Source organism: Pagrus major, chromosome 17 (genome assembly GCF_040436345.1).
Source record: "Pagrus major chromosome 17, Pma_NU_1.0".
Taxonomy (NCBI): Eukaryota; Metazoa; Chordata; class Actinopteri; order Spariformes; family Sparidae; genus Pagrus; species Pagrus major.
Window position 1 is genome coordinate 10,445,589 of NC_133231.1, and position 23,113 is coordinate 10,468,701.

Sequence of the window (23,113 nt, forward strand, 5' to 3'; positions counted from 1 at the left end):
AGAACACACAAATGTATGTTATTATAATGAAACACTTAAAACACATTCTAACCAGATGGGGGAAAATCTTATTAAAAGGGGGTCCGTGATTTAATTTGTGTCAGATTAGGGGTCCTCGATGTGAAAAGATTTGAGAACCACTGATTTACAGTATAGTTCAATTCAAAACCAAACACAACAAACACTTAATGAGCTGCGTGGATGTATTCATTGCAGGGCTATTTTACTTGGATTTCATCATGAAATTGAAAAATTATATTATGTTAACACGCTGTATTTGTTGCCTGTTATACAACAGTTGTGGAGTGCAAGTGTATTGTTGTTGTATTTATCTCAATTGATCTGCCTCACTCCACTTCGTCTTGTCAAAATGACAATTTAGTGTTCAGTTGAAGATACAGGTATATTTATTGACAAAAAAAGTAGGTAAGGTAGATTGTGGTTTACATAAGAATAACCACAGTTGTACTGGTGTGAGTTTGTTGACAGAAACAGGCATGCTGTCAGAAGTGGTTGTCCCATCAGTTTGTGATCAGTGATTGTCTGCTTTGGTTTAGATTAGCGAAGATTAAGCAGACAGATGGTATGCCTCTTTATCTAGATGTCATCTGTCAGGTCATCTTTTTCTCGTCTTGGTCCTTTTCTCACCAACTGCTAATTTATTCTAAAACAAGAGTTGTAATTTTCTGTTCAAGAAGGGGTTTTCAACTACACCCCCAAGACAATTGTGTTTGTGGTGGTACAAAACCTGTTACTGGCTTATTCACAGCAGTTTTAAATGTCTTGTAAGGTGATGTTTACAATGGCAGTCTAATTACAATGTTGACGATATCCGCGTGTTTCTTTAAGTTCAGTTTTAAACCACTCACTGTCTCTCCATCTTGTCCTCTTTTCCATCCTTTTGTTATTGGACCTTGGCATTCTACCAATTACAACATTAAGTTTTTAATTTTCTTTCTTTCTTTAGATTTTTTAGATTTTTATCAGCAGATCTCTGAGGCTTTGTATAACCTTCAACTCTCAAGTGATGCTTATGATTCTTGTCCTTGGTCTAATTATGCTTATTGAAGAAAGTTAATTTTGTTGTGAGATGGTTGCACCAGTTCAGGCTTTTCCCTGGTTCCATATGCAGTTTTGATTTTACATTGGATAGAGGGAGGTTTGGATGGGATTTCAAAGTAGATTTTAACATGTGTTGAGTTTGTAACTGTTTCAGCCATTGTGATGTATAACAGAAAAGACTAGTTAATATCTGTGCAAGTGTTACTCTTGTTAACATGTTTGAGAATAGGGCTGGGCGATGTCCACAGTGAAACATCAAGATGGAAGATGACATCATTGTTTAGGTGGGCGTTACTCAGTGTTTCTGAATTTGAGCTAGTGTGTCCCCTCAGAGTTGCTGCAAGGCAGAAGTTACTCATTAGCACACCACTGTGCTCTTTCTGTCTCTGTATCTGTCTCTTTCTCTTCACTCTCACCCGCTCTCCCCCCAAACGCTCTAGGCAGATGACTGCCCACCATTCAGTCCGGATCTTCTCCGAGGTTTTGCCTGTTAAAAGTAGAGGTGTGGAAATTTCTTGATTATAAGATGCATCGCAATGCGGACGTGGAAGATTCTGGATCGATGCAGAGATAAAGCATTAACGAGTGTCTGCAGCTTATGTTGATTGTTGATTGTCCAGTCTCAGTGGGACAATAAAGTTATGTCACAACTTTGCTCCCATGGTTTGAATTGTGGGTGGACATTTGGCTAACGATACTTATGTAGGAGGGATGTTGGAGGGACACAGAGATCACCTGAGAGTGATTAAAAAAAGAGTATTTTTTAAACGGGGCGCATGTTGGATTTTATGACCTTGCTGAAAAGCACGAACTGGACGAAGCCCACGCTGAGCATGACTTCTGCCTCACAACAATTACTAATCACCTTAGCCATTTTCACCTGAAGCTAACGTCTGCAGCCATAAATAACAACTGTTACAGCCAGTAGGTGATTTGATCACAGATATATCGGTATCGGTGTATATATTGTCCAATATGCACCGATATGAAAACCTTACACTTAAAAACTATAATGCAGAAAAACATGCTTGGGCTAATTTAAAATTGGTGTAATGACATAGTTTGTCCAGCTGAGTGTGCTTCGACGGGGGATAAAACAGCTGGTGTCAGGAAATGTAACAGCTACCTTACTAATGGTTAGACTATAAACCAGCACGAAAATGACAATTACCAACATAACATAAGCCACCATGTTCTGAACAGGCACACTAAAAACACTTACAAAAAGTAAAATTTTAGTTTTAGAACAAGCAAACTTGTTGTGCTCTTCCTCTACACGAGAGACGCGCTGGGAATCCACCGGAAGCTGCTCTATGACGTTGCGTCTGCTACAGGTTTTGTTCCGCCCTCCGCATGGCGTCATACCATGAATGTATAAAGAGAACCCCAGTGGGAACGTTTCAGAAGCGGAGCCTTTTGTCTGACCGATTTTGTTGACTTGCTCAGATTTTGTTGATCTGGTCATTTTTCGTTTTTATTCAATCGGGAGTCTGCACGGGGTGTTTTATTTTGAAAATTGACCGGATGCTGTATGCCGTTCCTGTGTCTCTGACTTCCTGCCGGCATGATCTGCTCTGTGCAGCTTGTTGTGGCTTCCGTAAAAAATAGACTAGGCAGCCGGAACGCAAAGCAGCTGTGCACGGCTGGACTCAACTGTGCGCTGTCGATCGGGGCAGCTTGTGATTTGTAACACACTTTCTGCTACTAGGGGATGGAGAGTTATGGCAGGTTAACAAGGGGGATGCTTTTTGGTAATTTTGCTAACAAGGGCGATAGCATCCCCCCTCATCCCCCCTCAAATCGCCTACTAGTTACAGCAAGCCCAGCTAATCTGCCAAGATCTGAGGAGGCGCTGTCAATTTTGCCATCCTACTCTGAGAGAGGTGTGTGCAGCAGAGTCAATAAATTTCTTATTTTAAAGCTGATGAGTGCCTTTCTCTTAGCTTGTCCCATAGTATTGGTGAAGTTTAAAACTCTGGTATTATCACTGAGCAATCTCTCTTATAATTCTTAGGATTGACACATGAAAAAGGCATTGCTTACTGTAAGTGGTGTGTTTGGGCTTTGATTCTCACCCAAACTGCAATAAGCACTTTCACAACTATTCAGCTATTAGCTGTTCACCAAACCAGTTCACTGTGCAAAACTGGCCCAATTGCAAAGCATGTGAGGCATTCAGCTGAAAACTGAAGTCTGCTGGCCAAAACTCTATCCGTATATTAAACATCAAATGACTTCACCCCAAATTACTTTATTGGATCCATAATAATTAAGACATTTTCCGTATATCAAAGCTTATTAAATAGGATCCAGTTGGAATATTGAAAATCATTTTGAATTATTTAGTTTAAATAGTGGACTGTAACACTCCTGCCTGGGAGATCTTTAAAATTCATATCACAGTATGAATTCAGTGAGAACATTTTTCTGATATATCACAATATGGCAAAAGGGAAGCACATACACACATAGAGACTAATTGGAATAAATCACTTTTATAGTATGTATTAAACATGTAAGACACAAACTTCACTGACAATCTGTTTATTACAGTAATATGGAGTCAATAAAAACAGAAATATGTGAAATAATAACATGGTATAATAATACCATCGTTATGAGTCCAGTGAAAGGTTCTAACAATGACTACAGAGATGCTAATAACATTGCCAGGCTTCATATCAGTGTATAATTGTGTGTTAAAAGGTTGACAGTTTTTACTTTGGCACTAATTATTACAGAAATTTTGTGTAAGTGTAATAAAAAGGCAAGATGATACATGTGAGTATATGACAGCAAATAGCAGGTGATCAATATCAGGTGGTCCAATTTGCTGTTTATAAATACCTGAAGGGATAGCATGCTCGTAATTTGACCTAATTAAACATTATAATTTGATGTTCAGTAACAATGTGAATGCAGATGCAGAAGCAGAATAAGAGTTTCTTGCACAACTTAACCTACTTCCAAGGTCTATGGAGAAGGGAAAAAGTCTAAAAAGTCAAAACTCCAGCAACACTTGTAGTATATAGAACACATTTATTGTTAGACCAATGTGTTTCAGGTTGTGGCTTTCATGTGACCTTGATTAAAGCCACAAGCTGAAAGGCATTGGTCTAACAATAAAGTTGTTCTTTATACTACAGGTGTTGTTAAAGTTTTGACCTTTGCAGATTTTCTGTTCAGGCTGTACTTCAACCTTCAAATGTAGATTTAGACCAACTCTTGCAAAGCTTATTTCTAATGACTGTCACTGAACAAATACTGTGGGTATTTAACAATAAAAGTCAAACATGGATCTCTTCAATGGAAAACTCGAACTGTTGAAAGCAAATAAGTGCTCATTGTCTCCTGTTATGCTTATTTTTCCAGCATCTTAGCACCACTTTATCCCTGTTGGTGGTGATGGAGAAAAAGCCTGGTGGTAGTGAGGTGGGGTTTGCGTTAGACTTTCTCTTTGTCCACCATTTTGACTGACAGGGTTGTAAAAGTTCCATCATAATCCATTATTACCTGTCATTTTAATTTTAATTTTTCTTAAAAGAAAAATTCAGTCAATGTCACAAAATATTCGGTTAACGTGACCTCAGGTAGTGTGATGTTCAGTGCTGTGTGAGTGGAATACATTTTGGTCAGGATTATGCAGCATGATGAAGACTTTGGGTAAAATTGAATTGTAACTACACAAAGTATGCATTTTTTTCAATTCAATGCAGCCTTCCACCTCCAGTACACTGAAGTGTTTGTTTACAGAGATGTTGGTTCCAGCATCTGCCATAGAGAGGCTGTAATTTTATGCAGGCAGGAGAAAACACAACAAAACTGATGTCAGGGAGGTGGCTGTGCTGTGTCAGTGTTTTGGTGAGAATGTATGATTGTTGTGTGCAGGATGCTTATCTGCTAATGCTTATAGTCAGGCTGTATTTACGTAAATGTTCAAGATCAAGGTTTATGTAATTTACATGTAAACTAGGAAGCCATACACTGAAATTCCTATAACAACTTTACTGAAAGTACAGGAGATAAGTTGTACTTGCAATGACACACACTGATGTGTGTTTCAGGGATATAGGATCTTTGAAAAGATGACTAGAGGAATTGCAGTGTTTTTTAGAGTAATATTTAAATTGCATTACAGTTTATGTGGGCTTATGTAGTACACACAATATGGATGGTGCTCTGATGTGGTATAAGTCGTCAGTTGTACATTTATCATTAAGGCCATAGTTCAAGGTGTTCTGGCTTACACAATATTGAGAAGTCTTTCTATTGCTTTGTACTTTTTATTTACATGCATGAGGGGGACAGAACATTAGACACACCTCTTACTATAATGCAGTCCAGGACAACACCATCACCAACGATAATGCAACGCTAAAACATAACTTAATTAACACCTCAATGACGGTGTCAACAAAACCTGAACATTCTAGTGATTGAGTGTCGGTGTCTTGTCAAGTCATTACCTTTAAAGAGCCATTGCTGATTTACTGTGTCAAATATAGTATAGGGTTAACAATTTGCAAAACAAGAAACCACAGATGATATTTTGCTGAGACTTCTTGAATTCACATTGAACTAATCCTGCCATTCAGAGAGGAGGAAAAGCACATCTAATTCTTGCTATGAGACAAAAGCAAATGGCTCAAATTTTGATGGGTTTTTCCAGATCCGACCCAAACCTCTAAATAGCAATGTTTTTCTTTGTATTTTAGTCACACTTGTTTTTTCCAAGTGCTGGATTTGCTCACAATGTGGGACTGTGTTGTGTGGCGCCAGAAAACGTTAATTCCATGACAGAGTCTTTGCTTTGCCTGTAGGGCCCAAAATGTATGCTAGTCAAATGCCTGCTCTTACACAATTAATTCTCTCCAAAACAAAAATCACTGAGAAGAAGAAGACAACAAGCTTCTTTACGTTGTGTTTTTTTCTTGCCTTTTGTTTAACTTTGTCAAGAAAGATGCAGCGCAAACTTTCCCACCCTGTCTTCCAGCAACTTGTTCTAAGAGATGCTTATTTCCATATAGTAACACCTGAAGTTTTTTCATTTTTCTGTTTTTCCTTGTTTTTCCTTCCCTTCTCTGAATGTGTTGTTCGCTCAGGTGTTACTTAGGCTGGAATAAATGAGAAGGTGAAAATAATGACAGCCAACCCTTTTTTCGTCTTTTCTTTTCCTCTTCCTCTTCTAGGGTATTTATAAAAAGAAAGCTTGATAGAGATTAAAGAGGCGTTTAATTTATTAATGCTATTAATTAATTAAGACATACATTCAGAAGGGAACAGGACAAAAGCGACAGTGAATTTTTAACATGAAAAAGAATCGACATCCCCATGATGGACCTGATTAGTGTGTCTCCCCATTGATCTATGTATTCTCTTTGCTCTGTGAAGTTTTTTCCCCATCCCTCTCACTTGGTGCTGCATTATGTACAATCCCTCGTGCCTGAGAATGGCTGGTTGAAGCACTAATTATTGTGCTGAAGTTATATGCTGTGGACGGTTGAGGAATGGAGGTGAGTTAGGATAATAAAGCCTTTTATTCCAGTGTTGTCCTGCATAAATAATGACCTCCTTAAAGTGATCTTTTTGCGCTGTCATTATACAATGACTATGACAAGCACAAATTGAATGCAATGGGGATACATTCTTATCCTACTTGGATTTAGAGTTGTTCTTTCTTGCTCAAGCATGTAAATAAGTGATCCTTTCATCATCTAAACCCCAAACTCAACACTGTGACCGTGCATCTGCAGAAGTTTTGAGACTGTAAATGTCAAACCAATCGGGTCTTTCTAGGTACTTTAAGTGACAGTCAATTTGAACCTTGACTGTTTATGGCTGATTATGGACTTGATGGTGTTTGTTTTCAACTCAAGTAAAAGTTGTTGTGTTACTAGATGCTAAGCACTAGGGGACTAAACACTGTCTAGACAGTATATTTACTTGTTTACCATTTATATAATATATCCAGTGTGGCTGAGCACTGTTGGCATAAGAAAGTCATCGTTTTGATATAAATGGTCTCTCTGTGGAGTTCACATGCAATCTTGTAAGTGTTGATATATGTGTAGGTTTTTCAATTTTTTTTCTAATGATTACTAACATCATGTCTGACAATGTTTTCCCTTCTGGTTGGCAATTCTTTCCAGTTAAATTTTCTGGCTTAATTTGAACTTTTCTCATCACTCGTTTGTAGCTTGAAAGCTTGTAATTGCTGGTCAGCGATGGGGTCATTCAAGTAGCAGACACAGAAAACCACAAGTGGATCTCATGCAGTGGTGGATGTATTGAAGTGGATCGCATCCAGCGAGTGAGACTTTAACCCTTTGTTGGACTGGTTCTCTGTTTAGTATGTGGTTTTAAATGTGACTTAAGTAACAGAGGCTAAGTAGAGATGATAGTATGAAGATTGACAAAAGCTTAAAAAAAAAACTGAGACTGAAAAAACTACCGCGAACTAATATACCTTCACTCTTGTTTTTGGTGTTTTGGCTCAGATTCCTGCTTACCTCCACACTTAAATGTCTTGTATTTGGTGTCTAGTTTCAATTCTGAGATTTTTTAGCTTAAGTCTTCATGACTATAACATTGTAATGTTGTCTTTTCCTTTTCTCTTTCAGATTTAGTTTTAAAGGAGGCATATACTGCACATTTTCAGGTTCATACTTGTGTTTTGTGTTAATACTAGAATGGGTTTACATGCTCTAATGTTCAAAAAACAGTTCAAAATCAGTTTTCTCATTCTGTCCAGTGCAGCAGCTCTCTATTCTCCTTCTGCCTGAGGGCCTGCCATCCGTATTAGCCATAGCCTCACTGCCCACTGGGCCAATAACATTACAGCTTTTACAGTTAGCAAGCTAACTTTTTTTCTTTAAACATACCTATATCATTATCTTCAGGGCATTTCTATCAAGTACATTTACACACAGCACCAACACACATGAACATATTGGTGATGACCCCAGTGCAAAATGAGCTTCACATGACAACAAAGCTAATGCTAACTGAGTTAGCGCTGCAGTAATGATAGTAATGACACTAAACGCAAAACACAGTTACAGGCATCAATTCTATCCCTCATTATTTAGTTGGCTACAAGTGAAGCTTAACATTCACACAGTTTCTCTTGATAGTCTCTCAGTATTACAACATTAGTCCAACATCACCCCAGACAGGGAATAACCACACTGAGCAACATGATAACGCTTGATTTAACAGGCTGACAAAATAGCAAAACAACATTAAATATGAAAACACTTGCAACTTCTAAGTTTGAAGTCAAACAGCCAGTATAGATCTGTTCTTGAGCTTGTACAGTTACTGGCCCTCGTTGATCAGTCCGTAGTAACACATTCTTGAACTTCTGAATTTTTTCCAGTAATTGTGGGGACAGCTCTGTGATATGTCCATAGAAAAATAAAGTTAATCCACTGGGACTTGACATCCTCAGATGAAAGTAGATGAAGACTTTTGTGTTAATTCTTGCAGCCAACAACAGAGCAGCTCCCGTGCTTAGCTTTGTACTGGCCCTGATCTTAAAATATCCTGTGGTTTCATGCTCACAAATGTTGAAACCTCATTAAAATTTGCTGGTCCGTGCAGCCAAAAACAGAGCAGCTTTGCTTAAGTCTTACCTTCAGCATAATGTTAGTGCTAGTGTGCAGCGCTTACGATAAAAACAATAGCTGATCTTCGTACAGGTAGCTCTCAAGGCATGGATGGAGAGCGGTATTATTCAAATGTGCCTCTACCTAACAAGGAGGCAAAAAGCTGAATGGCTCGCTGAATCCATGTTTTCTGACCTAGGTAACCCACAAAAAACTGACTGGCTGGGATGTCTTATTTTTACAGTTTGTGGGTTGGTCAGCACTCCAGAGACCCAAATATATGCACAAGCACTGCAAAAGTGAGTTTCTCATAATATGTCCCCTTAAAAAATTATGCCAGGCATCTGTTAAAATCCAAACACATATATCAAATGTAGAAATTTAGTTTATTTTCTTTGCCTGTAATTAAAGTCCCGCTGAACAAATACAATCAATGGAATTCAAGTCAATTAGTTTAAATCCAAAGTCAAATTTTACCAGTTTCAGCCAATTGTCCTGTACATACTACTGTTCGCTTAGTGTACAACCCTCCTTTTTATTTCAGTGTAGTGACCATCATAGGTTACATTACATAAATGAATCATGGCATTGGTTTCTAATGTTTTTGAGCAGACATTAATAAAGTAAAAACAGAGAGGTTAACTTAACTTAGCCTGACATTTCCTTTGCAGGTTTTACCATTTTTAACCCTCTGAGTCACTTCAGGTAACACAGAGTTTCAGGTCGTAGAATGTAAATCTGTGACTCGTGACCTCTGTGTTTTATTGCCACTCTTTTTTAATGCCCTGTAATAAAAACCCTTGAGGCTGAACAGTACTAGTCGTGGAACAAGTGGTGCCACTAGTCTCAATTGGTTGGGTCTATATTGCCTATCTGAACAAAGAGAACAGTGCAGAAAGTACAAGTGCAGTTTAGAAAAATTATGCCACTGGCTAGTGTCAAATCCGATGCTAATTAAAGAAGTTTGTTGTCATATAGTGTACAGAATTGGTCACAAATCCAAGTAGAATGGTTAGTCTCAGTGAGAGGATTCAGGATATAAATGACACAATAAATACTACAGTGTTGCACGCGGGAATAATAAATACTGTGACTTGTAAGCCATTTTGACATCATATCTGTCCTCAGTCACAAGCAAATAATTTGTCATAATGGGTGAAGTCTCAAGATGTGTTCACTTTTTGAGTAATTTTATGGCTATTTTGAAAAAATATATAATTTTCCAAATAAGCAAAAGAAGCATGAGGTTTTTTTTGTGTGAAATCTAAGCAGGATTAACGTCTGTGCAGTGCTTCCGTATTCATCTGCTCCAGCCTTTGTCACCTCCAACCTAGATGACCTAAATCCAATCCGTGCTTAGTCTCTCGGTTCTCCATTTCACCCAAAAATACCAGAACCACAATGTAGAAGGCATAAATGGTGGAGAAGTAGAGGGTTAATTACCTCTTTGTCTGCACACCTGTGAACTAATTAGTTTTTAGAGTTGAAATGATAGCTCATATTCATCCTTGTTTTGTTTTTGTGTTGACTCGCTGCCTGTTCTCATCAGGAAAATTACTTGCAGATGCATCATACTGAAGAAAATGACAATGTGATACTGTGAAAATCTAAAAATGAGTAGCACACTAGGCACACACAGAGTAGGATATTAAGTTTCTGACCATTTACCAGACTTTCTCCATCTTACATTTCCCTTTGTAATCCAAGAAATTACATATTTTTTCTTCTTCACTCTTATTATACCAAGAATTAATCAATTGATAGGATGATTTGACCTTTTATTACTGCAGTTATTAAAACGAAATGTCAATGTCTGGACCTGCTGTAATGAGTGGGGACATGTCGGTGGAAAATAAGTCTATTAATCATCCCCTGCTGTTTTTTTTCTTTGTTTTGTGGAGACGGCCAGCAGGAAGGCCATTATTCATTATTTTATTTTTATTTATTGTTATTTTGCTCTGTTTCTAACAATAAACTAAAGGGAAGTGGTTTGCTTTAATTGTTGCTTGGTAAAATCAGTCAGAACACTTATGGTCTCTTCCCACCTCTGTTTTTTTTCTTTCCTCTTCTTTCCCAGGAGACACAACCTCTTTGTGTCATGTTAAGAAGAGTGTAGCAACAAGGAGAGGTGGGCAGAGACAAACAAAGAGATACAAAAAGGCAAAGTGACACAAACAGTGAACCAGCAAGACAGGAAAAGGGAACATAACAGTGAATAACAGCAACCTCATGAAATGAGAAACGGAGAAAGTGAGAGAGAGCTAGTCTCACAGAAAGAGCTAGTGTGACACAGAGGGAAAGACAGATGGTGGTAGAGAGACGGTGAGTCAGACAAATAGAGGCACATCATTCCTGTCTCTCCCTCCTCTCTCTTTCTATGGAATGCCACTACGGTGACACACTAATCAGATGAATGTCTGACAGCTACCTTCAGGGCTGATGTAGTGTGTTCAGGTGGAAGTAAAGGCTGCCTCTGTCCACACAATCATTGGTGCACTGTTCCCAGGCACACAGTCATTCTACTGCCACTGGTGTTGCTTTGATCCATAAACAGGTGGTGCTGTAGCTGTTTATACACCTGGTGTCTCCAGACCCTTAGTGACATTTATGGTTGACCTGGTGGAGTCCAGCTTCAGATAGGGTTGGCCGATTGGATGAATCTATTGGGGATAGGCTCAACCCATCGCTGGTCGGTTTGTTGGAGCCGATATTTTTGTTTATTTTTGACATTTTATTTTGCTAAATTAATGGCATGCCTCCTTGGAAATTTCACTCAATAAATAATTAACTTGTAAGCGCCAAAAATAGGAACAGGCAAAATCTGTAGTTTTCTTATTGTGATTAGAAAGTAGTCGAGGAGCAGAACTGACCAGCGCAAAGAAATGCCGGAAGACCGCCTGGGCAGCAGGGCTCTGTGGGCAAGTTACTGGAGCTTGACGAGCAGTACAGCCCCGCCACTCGTGCTGCAGAGTTGGGAATACATTGAACCTATACGTGAGTTCAAAAACTGTTTGAAAACTGTGACATGCAGCATTTCCTATCTATATTTTTCAGGCACAAATCTGCTTCATCCTTGTGCGCTGTGGAGCACAGGGTAAAGCACTTGTCTGGTGAGAGAAAAAAAATGCTGTAGCCTACAAGGTTAAACACTCAGTGAACCTCTCAGTGTATGAATAACGGTGACTAAACTAAACTGTTCCATAAACCTACTAGTCTATATTTAAGCTGTCTTGGCAAAATAACTTACAGCTCAAAAAGATCTCAAGGAGATTTATTTTGATTTATTAAAAAGTGTGGCCTTAAACTTTGGGGTGTAATGTTTGAGTGAAATTATCTTTTCACCTTAAAGACCGCGGATAACAGGGTACCGTAAAGGCAAATTTATTCAAACAGAATAATTATTTGGTCCACAAAAATCACACAGCAATCACGTAGGCTAAAGATTATGATATAAACAGCAACAATAACTATATATAATGAATAAAAAAGTCTTGCTAATAAAATGTTGTTCAGCTTAAATATCAATGAACAATTGGAAAAAAAAGTGCAAAAATCACACAATCACAAGACAATAATAATGAGGATAATAGCCCTGCTAATGTGATGGTTGTAGGCTTCCGTGAATAGCCGTAACAAATGACTGAACAAAGAATGCAGTCATGCAAAATATCAATGAACAATGGAAAGAAAAAGTGCAAAATAATATGCCTAATGTAAAAATAAGTGCAAATAAAATGTGAGGACTATCCCTGTCCAAAACATACACACATTGTGGTAAGGCTCACAGATTCTTTGAAAGGAAAACGTGTATGTTTACCTTATCTGGCTTAAGCAAGGTGGGCAGGTTGGTAACGAAATTTACCAGCCGTGCTAAAAACCCTTTCCGACGGTGTGCTCGTGGCTGGTGCCATGTTCGACATCAGAGGGAAGTGCTTTTTGTGCGCTGTCCACCACATCAGTGGGTCTTCGTCACCATCAATGACTTCTTCACTGAGATAGCTGTCCATCTCTTTCTGCGCCCTCTGCTCAGATGTTCGGCTAACCGGAGGCTTCACACACGAACCGCTGGGCTAACAGCATTTTTATGAGACCTGAACTCCACCATCTCAACTTGGAGTCTGGTTTTGATGAATCAAGCTCGGCGGGGGTGATATAGTCTCCCTTGTAACGGGGGTCGAGCGCGGTAGCTTTGCTCATCAGTTGGATGGTTTTGTCGTCATATTTTCTCCTTTGCTCCTCTTCGATGACCCTTGTCATGTTGGCATCATCTGTTTCCACTTTCAGAGCACTGTCTCTCAGATAATGAAGCATCGGAGTGAGGGAGGATACAGTCACGTAATTTTTCGCTGACAAAATGTCCGTAAGATCAGCGACTGGCATCAAACCGCCATTTGCTGCCTCAAGTTTGGGAGGGACCGCTGGCTCTTATCCGCAGCGAAAACTCTTTTGATGGCCGGAGCTTGTTCCAGGACTTGCTTCAGCATTTTCTGTTTTGTTCCCCAGTGAGTTACACAGTCCTTTTTAATCAAACACACAACAACCAACCAATAATTTTACATACAACCAATAATTAGATAGGCTAATACAGTGGTCATTAATCCTGATGCAGTAACAATAAAGGTGTGGCCGAATACATGTTTTTATGTCCCATGAAATATAAATGGCTGTGGTTGAATTTAATTTTTTTTTTCATCATCAGACGAAACAACAAAAGAGTAGCACATATGAAAACAGGCAATCCTAATGACATTTGAAAAGGATTGGGAAGAAGTGTAAACTTATCCAATCCCACCCCTGAATTGAATTGAATTTGGCCATTGCGGCTCTGCAATAAAAACATTTCCCACCCGTTTCAGCAGCTATCAGAAATTACCTTTGTTTAAATATGAACAATTAGTTGTAGTCATTTTTAAGTTATTTCTCTTGCCGTTATCAGGGAATGTTGAGGTAGGTCAAGTTCATTTTGCGCCTTGCAGAGTTCTTGTCGCCTCTGCCAACTGTATGCAAATGCTCCATTAATAGCGCAGCACACACCAAAGGCTCGGTCGGGGTTTACTTTTTCTTTCTTTATGCCATTATTCACTGCTACATTAAAGGTGCAGTTGGTAAGTCTTATAAAAGTAACTTTTTGTCATATTTGCTAAAACTGTCACTATGTAAAGACATCATTACATGAAACTAGTAATCTGTAAAAAAAAAAAAAAAAAAAACAGGCTCATTTAGCCCCACCTACTGCTCCTACTGCAATTTGCCAGAATCCACCGCGACCGGACAAAAAGAAACAATCAGAGCCAGGATGGTGTCTGATGGAGTGTCTGACAGCTGTCAATCACTGCTCACGCACACACTGCAGACAGCCCCCTCCCCCTTCCTCCTCAGCTCATGCTAGCGCTCGGTCAAGCTCATATCTCCGAGAGTGGCTTCAGGAGCTTAGAGAAAGTAATGGCACAGCAACAACCATCAGCGAGGAAAAAACTACTGATACCTCCGTCACCAACAACAGCATACACGGCAAAGACTAGTAAAAAGAGGAAGCCAGAGCCGGAGCCACTACTCCGTAGTGCATATGATGTTACTGTGATGTTGCAGTCGGGCTAAGCGTTGTTTTATTAGAAAGTAGCAGAAAATATCTTTATGAAGTGACCTGGCAGTCTTGGTTACATGCTGCCATTCCGACATACCGCCATTCCGACATTGTACTATTCAGACATGTCACCATTCCGACATACCACTATTCCGACATGCGAACGTCCCGCCATTCCGACAAAGTTTTGTCCCGGCATTCCGACAAGGCTAACCCTAACCTGCAACCCGTAACCCTAACCCTTTTAAAAGATTTGTCGGAATGGCAACACTTTTAAAAAAGAAATAAATACCACCATTCCGACCTTAGGAGGCAAAAAATGTCGGAATGATGGGACGTTTAATTAAAGGGTTAGGGTTAGGGTTAGGTAAGTGTTGCCATTCCGACAATTAGGGCCTAATGTCGGAATGGCGGTATGTCGGAATGGCGGTTGCCTCCCGGCAGTCTTATCAGTTTTGTTTTTGTCCTCATAATTATATGGAACGTTTCTGTGCTCTCACAGATAAATGTTGTCATACGTGGTTTACTGGCCATTTAGCAATATTCACGACAGTTTCGGTTATAAAAAAAACATCGAAGTAACTTACTGAAATCAGTGTGTGCTGGGTTTTTACTGAATACGTATTGCTGTAGATTACTTTTCACGTCGACATGATTTATTTCTGCTCGTTTGTTGGCCAGCAATGTTGACTATTTACAACAGTAATGTCTAAAGTCGCGGCCAGCCTCCTGGGGAGGGACTTTGGAGGCAGCCAGGGCAGGAGTGCAGCGGAGAGGGAGGAGGAGGGATCTGAAAGTTGTACTTGTTCAAATTTAATGCTAAGTCCTCTCTCTCCTCAATGTTACCGACTGCACCTTTAAGGTTATGCCCATAACAGTTTAGCCATGGCCAAACGAGGTTCCTCACAGCATTGACGATGTTGGCCCTGTTGTCTATGGTGACACAAGCACCTTTTCCTCCATGATCCCCCATTCTTGTGCGCACTCCCTCAGCTTTTCAGCTAGCACCATGGCTGTGTGGTCATCGGGAACACATGTAGTTTCGAGGCACTTAGCTCGCAGTTTCCAGTCATCAGTTACATGGTGTGCAGGGACACTCATGTAGGGGACCATATTGGTAGTTGACCACATGTCTGTAGTCAGCCCAACAAAGTCTGTGGCCTCCAGCTCTTTAGTTACGTCTGCCCTGACTTCGTTTGAGAGGTTTGGAATGGTGGCTTTCGAAAAATATTTTCGTCCGGGAAGCGTCTGTTGCTTATTAAAAGTATTAAGCAACTACTTAAACGAGGCCTTCTCCACAGTGTGAAAAGACATCATGTCCTTTGCAAGATATTTCGACAGCCAATATGTACTGCAACCATCTCGGACTGTCTTTGTCATATTTAGTCGTTTTGGCAAAAGCACCAAGGATTGTGGGCTGGTGAAGTTTGGCTTTTCCAGTAGCAGTTGAGGGGGCTGTGTCTCTCGAGGAAAGCGTTATATACTCGGCAGGATGGTGTACTTGCGAATGCTCGTGCAAATTGGTTGTATTGGAGTCCTTTGCCGGTACCATACGCTTACAGAGACGGCAAATCTGTATGGTCCTTTGGCTTGTTGGTTGCGTCCGGTTTAAAACCAAGAAACTCCCAAACTGGTGACTTGGTCTTCTTTTTTGGAACAAGCTCCTCCATAATTGCGTTCGCTAAAAATGCATGCAGGGCCGGAGCATAACTGTGCAAATATAGCGGCAATTACCAATTGATGGGCTGATGGTGGCCGGTTGGGAAATTTTAACATATCGCCTAACCCTAACACAGATGCAGCAGAACTGGTCCCTATCTGACTCTCACTTGTAGCCCTTTTCAGTTTCTATTTGTAGAGCTGCACAAAGTTCAATTTAGTGAAACTTTATTGCGAATAAGCTTTGACCGCATTTATAAAGGTTCACATCTGAAGGAAGTCATTATTTTTGCATGCTGTGCCACTGTTAAGACTCACTAAATGTTGTTTTTGTTTTTGAGCAGGCTTTGATCAAATCCATCAAAGCTTTTTCACACAATTAATTTGGTTCTGACTTTGTATGACCTCTAATGCACCAGCTTCCATCACAGGTCAGAACCATTAATGTTACTGATGGGCTACAAATGAGACTGCATTATCTTCTGCACAATAGATGACTTTGTGTTCTCTGGAATTGGAATTTGCTTATCTGAATATTTCTTAGTACTTGTTAACCATCGCTTTTCACCCCAACATACTGTAGATATAACATACAGTGAGATATGCAGATCTTTGTGGCTTCTAACAATGGTTTAATAATCCTCTTTTGCTTAATTAAAAGATTGCAACAGGGGATTTTGTAGTGAACTGGAATAAACTTTAATTTGATATTAAATTAATTAAATATTAATTTAGTGTTTGCCAGATGTTTTAATAGCCAACTCTCCTTGAGAGGTTAAAAATGTAAATTTTTACAATTGTAGTTGCAATGAACAAAGTTATGACAAGTATTACAGTGTCTGTCCTTGTATAAAGTGTTAATTTTTTCTTGTTGCCTGTTCATCTCGACTGCGATGCCATAAACTGCTGTACTTGGGTACATGGTCTCATGAAAATGAAAAGGAGACCTTTTATGCTTTTCGTTTTTTTCCTTTTCTTTCGGTGTCTTACAAAGGGTCTTCTTGTGCAAAAGCTCTTGAAAGTTCACAAAGCCAAAGTCCACACCGACAGAAACTCCTCTCTCCCACAGAAAACACTGTGCTCCTGAAGTGCCTGAATTGCCTCGTCAGTAGTCACACCTTTAATTCTGTGGCTTCTTGACATCACACTACATCACCATTTCACACATTTTCATCACTATGCCTAAGGGCTAGTTTTAGAATTGAATTGGCTCAGCTGCTCTGTTTTTGGCTCAGGTGTGTGTGAGCTGCGTTTTTTTTTTTTTTTTGCATTAAAGCATGTAGACCTATTCTGTAAGTAACCTAAGTAAAATTATGAACCTGAAAATGACCATAACATGTCTACTTATAAGTTCCCTAGTGAGTCAGACCTACCTCCTAAGGTCAGGGTAGGTCATAATCTAGTATTTAAGATGTTGTCTTTGTAGAATTTCAGATAGAAGTGTGATTTAGGGCACCGATGTAGCTCAGTTGGTAGAGTGCTTCCCATGTACAGAGGCTTTGTCCTCGCTGCAGTGGCCCAGGGTTCAAGTTCAACCTGTGGCCCTTTGCTGCATGTCTTCCCCCTCTCTCTCATCCCATTTCCTGTCATTTTTCAATGCTATCCTATCAATAAAGCCATGAAAAGGCCAAAGAAATACATTTAAAAAAAAGTAAACGAGACTTGTGTCTGATAAGCCACAAGCCCCTTGTGTCTGAGGAGACAGCAGGACTCATGGTGTTTATTTGTTAATGACATTTTCCAACCAGTCACCTGATGCCCCCGTTGCCAAAGAAACAGGTGGCAGTGAATGCCAGATGATGGAGATTTCTTTGTTTTTTTCAGAGACATACTTCGGTCATAATCTGTGTATTAAACAAACCTGAGAATGGCCCTTGAGAAGGGCTGTCATACTTTAAACAAGCCATATGTACAAGATTCAGGTTATTTCTTAGGCAGTTGCATATTTGTTTAGTTTTTTTTTTATTTAAAATTAATCGTGCTTCATCCTAACCCATGTAACTTGATGTTTCTGACTCAATATTTTGATCAACTCTGTCTAGACTGTCACCTCTTAATCCTTGTCACTGACAGACAAGATGTCTTTCCCTCATGTACACTAACCCCATGACATCCTCATTCCCTTGCTATTTCTTACAATGATGACAACAGGGCAATCTAAGAAAGGATTTGGTCTGTTGAGATTTGGAACATAGGTCTCAGGTTTAGTTTGGCAGAGCTAAGCTTTTTGTATGGCATTTACAGGAATGTCTTCTGTCAAAATGTCTTTGAGATATTCTCATCGTTGTCTGAGACAAAAGAAAACACCAAGACTTTTGCTCATTCACCTTAATTCTTCAGATTACCCTGCAATGCGTCCGTTTTCTCTTCCATCTTTGTCTCATTCTATCACATGTTGCCATAGCAGCACATCTTTTTCCAACCCATTGTACACTCTGTCTTCACTGTAGTCACTGTTGCAGTACAAAGTAAGGTGTTTGTTCAACTTTTGATTCATAGGCAAAGTCGGCAATCATTTGTCCCACTTCTGCAGTACCCACTGCAGGTCATGGCATGTATCTGCACTCATCTTAGTGGGTGCCATCGACCTCTGTGCGAGCATGTGCTCTGCCACTGATTGTTCCTTTCTTTTCTGTTCTGCTGAGCCAATAATTAGTCCCCCCATGGATCCCCCTCCCCAGACTTGGGGTAAGGAGGTCTAATTTTATAGACTACCCAGCTGGACATCAAACTGTGAATCATTGAAAACATATAAGTCCCACGCGGAGATGGCTCTGCGGACTCCTCCAAACCCTGTGCTCCTCTTGGAATGATGCTGAGAGAGAGTTATGTTGCAATAGAAAGCTCAAGGGCTTGTTTGTTACATGCCACAGCAGCTAACAGTGCGACCAGGGAGAAAGGCCAGGGTTACACACTTGTCTTTTTAATGAACAGAAACATGGAACTGAAGTCAGATCAAATGAATGTGTCAACATGTGACATTTTTATGTGAACTCTGACTGTGGCTATATTTTAAGCACAAGTTTCTAACAATACAAAGGCATAGAGTGTGGGAGAATTCATTATATTATATTATATTATACTTTGATTGTTCACATCTTTAAATATTAGGGATGTCCCTAACAGCTTCCCAAGTTTAAATGGTTTAAACTTAGAGCAGTCAACTAGTCTAAAAGTAAGAAAACCTTCAAAAAACATTTAAAACTGTAGGACAATCTAGGCTATAAGGATAATCAATGTCCAAAAAATATTGCGTTTAAGATCCATTTGAAACTGTTAATTACAATCATCAATAACCAAATAGTATTTTTAATGCTGCTGAAAAATAACAGTTAACCAGCATTGTTAGCATTATGAACTGATGCTCATTTTTTTTAAAGCTCAACTTGACTATGAAGACATGACAGTTCAGTGCAAATTATGTCAATATGTCATTTAAATGTGTACATTTATGAATATCTTAAAGTATATAATAATCTTTCTGGTGACTAGTAAAGGCAGCAACTTTTAATTGACTGGTAGACTAGTAACTAAAACATCCTTTGTAGATAAACAAAATTTATGTGTCAGTTCTGATGCCGAGAGTTTCCTTTTCCATTTTAACTACAACAGCTTTGGCAATGACTTCTTTCCCCATATATTCCTCCACTCTCTGCACTAACTGTATACTTAACAGGGTTTGGGGGCTACAAAATTAATGACATTGCCTTTAATATTTAGTTTGGATATTGCCTAACCAGATGTCAATGGCCAGAAACATTAATAAGTAAAACAATAAAAAGTGACAAAAATAGTTTCAAGGTGCTTAACCCTCTCTCTATCCTGTCCTTGCTGTTTTTGTTTAAGCACTCCAACAAAGGCTTGCCTCCAAGAATAATTTAGCCATGATGGCATGCAAGTTCAGTGCAGTGCTCTTATATGTGATTAAGCTTCTAACAAGGTCACATTTTAAATTCTGTTTCCACGTAAATGTATTCAAAATTGCATCAATTGGCCATTGACTTTTAGCAGTATTTTGGCATGCTGTACAGAACCTGCAACAACGGGTAATTATTTACTGCAAGGACCAGCACAGTTCACAGTGCTGCTGTAATTGGAAACTCTATTGAAGCTGTAAATACAGCAGCCTCTTCTTTGCTGTCAGAGAGGGGATTTCTGTTTTTCCACATTTGGCCCACTACAGACATTATTCACCTGGCTTATTGTCAAGTAGAGGTTCAGTCACACCAACAGCCCCAAAACTAGCAGTTGAAAATACGGAGAAAACAAGAATGCAATAGAGAAGGAGACATTTTGTTTCATGCACAACTTTGGTTCCCAGTGGACAGCCCGGCTTACAGCAGCGGAAGGTCGATAGAACATCAGCAAATGCCGCTGAGGAATGGTCAGCAACACATCTTGTTTACGACGTCATGAAAGTAAATGGATTTGTTTGGACCTGCACCTAATTTGAAATGCAGTAATGAAGCAGTCTGTTACAATACAGCTGCCAGCCCTCAAACACTACCCACCAATAGGCTAGGTTCTCACTTGGGTTTTGTTTTATTAGACACAAAATGCTACAGTACACAAACTCACGACTCGTCTTTGAACATCATTATTTTTAGTGATAGGCACTGTGACGTACAGTTTTTCTGAGCATCAATTTAGTGCACACATCTCCCAACAAGCATGATAAGTTTATATCCAACCACTTCACCTGGTAGCCTGTCTGCATGGAATAATGACAGATGTTTAACTACAAAGGTAGTGTTTTGGTTCTGCCTCACAACTTTTCAACATTGTTGTCTTTTTTGGTATCATTGCAATTTGGGGGGGGGGGGGGGGGATGAATAGTAGAAACGTGAATAGATGTCACTCAATTGTTGCTGGTTGGTTTTTGTTGGACTGCTATCATATAGATTGCATCAAAACGTGTCTTTATTAGGCTTGAACGACAACTCGCAATATGATTTTTTTTTTTATTGTTATTAGCATATAAATGTGATTTGATGTAAATTGAATCACACATTCAGTACTGAGATCTCTTTCTCTTATCTGCAGGTTAACAGGATTTACCATCCCTCCACCTGTTACCAGTTCTGGCTCCATTTTTTCACTGAGGCTTACCAGTGACTTTGCAGTAAGCGCTCATGGATTTAAGGTAGCTTATGAAGGTAAGAAAAGCATCGCTTTCTGCTCTTTGTTTTTTACTGTCATTAGAAAAAAGCCATTTGAATGAAAAATGAAAGAAAATTAAGCTGGAGACTATGATCAGGACTTCATTTAAAATGTGCCAAAAAATCCATCAGCCAGGAGAAGGAGACACCATTTATCCTGTCTGTTCTTATGTGTGATCACACTTACTCACCTGTTTTTCCTGCAGGAATTCCACATTTTTGGACTACTAACATTAGGTACCTCAATTAAGCAAATTAATCTCATATTTTCCAAATCAACTTCCCTACCCCCAAAGTCCTGAACCTTTTCTGCCACTCCAGAGGTGCATCTGAAATTGCATGGCAGATGGCGATGGGAATTAGTTGAACTAATGGATGTACCGAGTTATCTGTGTTGAAGCAGAGCTGAGTGCAGCAGGGAGCTGTCTAAATATGAACTATCCTTCTGTGTCCATCTCGCTCACCCCTACTCTTTTACCTTCTGCTTGTTCATGCCAACTCCATCATTCATCCATTTCTTGTTCTCTTTTTTCTCCATTCTTGATTATATTATTTTGTATTATGTTGTATTTTAAGTGTTCCTTTCTTTTTCTCCTCATTGCATCATCTTAACTTTTTTCCTATCCATCTCCCTTTTCCTTTTACCCTCCTGCAAATGTGTGTCTCTTCCTTCTATACCCAATTTTCTTCAGTTATTTTTTCACTTTCTGCTCTATTCCTTGACCTTCTCCTGCACGAATAGGCTGACCCAATCCTCTGGCCTCACGCCTCCTCCCTTCCACCATGTCCTTTTCCATCCCCCTTTACCCCCTCCTCATCTGCCCACCTGCCCCAGACCTGGCCAGTCCTGGACCTCTCCCCTCTCCATCTGCCCATTTGTGCTCCCTCTCTGTCTCCTGTTCTGTTTCTCCCTCTCCTGTCTCCTTCCATCTCTCTCTCTGTCTCCGGTGGGTGGTTGAATTAGATCTTGTTCTTCTGCCTCCACCTATTGCTTGTGTAATCTTGAACAGAATTTCATGCTGATTTGGATATAAATCACATTTTGTTACATGTGAGGCACAGATACTCACTGCCCCATGCTGAAGACTAATATGGACAATGGAGAACATTTTCCAATAAGGACAATAGGGGATATTATTATCATCTAGTTGTGTTATCACTTTAAAAGTGGGGGAGTCGTATGGACTAAGTATTATAGCTAAAGCTTTGATATGGTAAAATATAGGCTATAACATGTACAGCTATATTTCTTATGAACATCATTCATTCTTTAATAGCCTGGTGTTGCAAGACAGTACACAGCACACAGCATAAATATTTAAAAATGTAAGTAGTATGGTATTACTTACCTCTACAGGCGTCTCCCCTGAAATCCCTTGTGCTATCAGTTTTTCAACAGTGTATTTCCAACATATTGTTAGACGTTGTATGCAACAATTGCAGAAAATGTGGAACTTACACCCTATTTTCGATGTAAAATGATGGCACCACAGTCGATTATGATGATGCAATTACATACAAAATATGTATAAGAAGGTTAATTGGTAACATTGTCTGTTGTGTAGTGGAAGCTTCAAATGATGACCAAAAAAATGGGTTGTCATTATCATCCCGATCACCATTATCTGAATCAAAAGCCCGACGGCCTGATTATCACTATACTTTTCAATTACCTTGTTGGAGACCTTCATGACTGATCAGGGTTTCCACCTGGTCTACATGTATGTATATGTATATATATGTATATGTGTATATATATATATGTATATGTATATATATATATGTATATGTGTATATATATATATATATGTATGTGTATATATATATATATATATATATATATATGTATATGTATATATGTATATGTATATGTATATGTATATATGTATATGTATATATACAGTATATATATATATATATATATACATATATATATATGTGTATATATATATATATATATATATATGTGTATATATATATATATATATGTGTATATATATATATGTGTGTATATATATATATATATATATATATATATATAT

The 23,113-nt window shown here is 39.1% G+C and overlaps 1 protein-coding gene across 1 annotated transcript in view; it reads left to right on the plus strand.

Annotated features, from left to right (window-relative positions):
- LOC141011963 (CUB and sushi domain-containing protein 3-like) overlaps positions 1–23,113 on the plus strand; it is a 228,382-nt gene that overhangs the window by 19,212 nt on the left and 186,057 nt on the right. Inside the window, exon 3 of the mRNA XM_073485326.1 lies at positions 20,956–21,068. Within this exon, the coding sequence (XP_073341427.1) occupies positions 20,956–21,068 (113 nt within the window). The remainder of the gene's footprint in view (positions 1–20,955; positions 21,069–23,113) is intronic.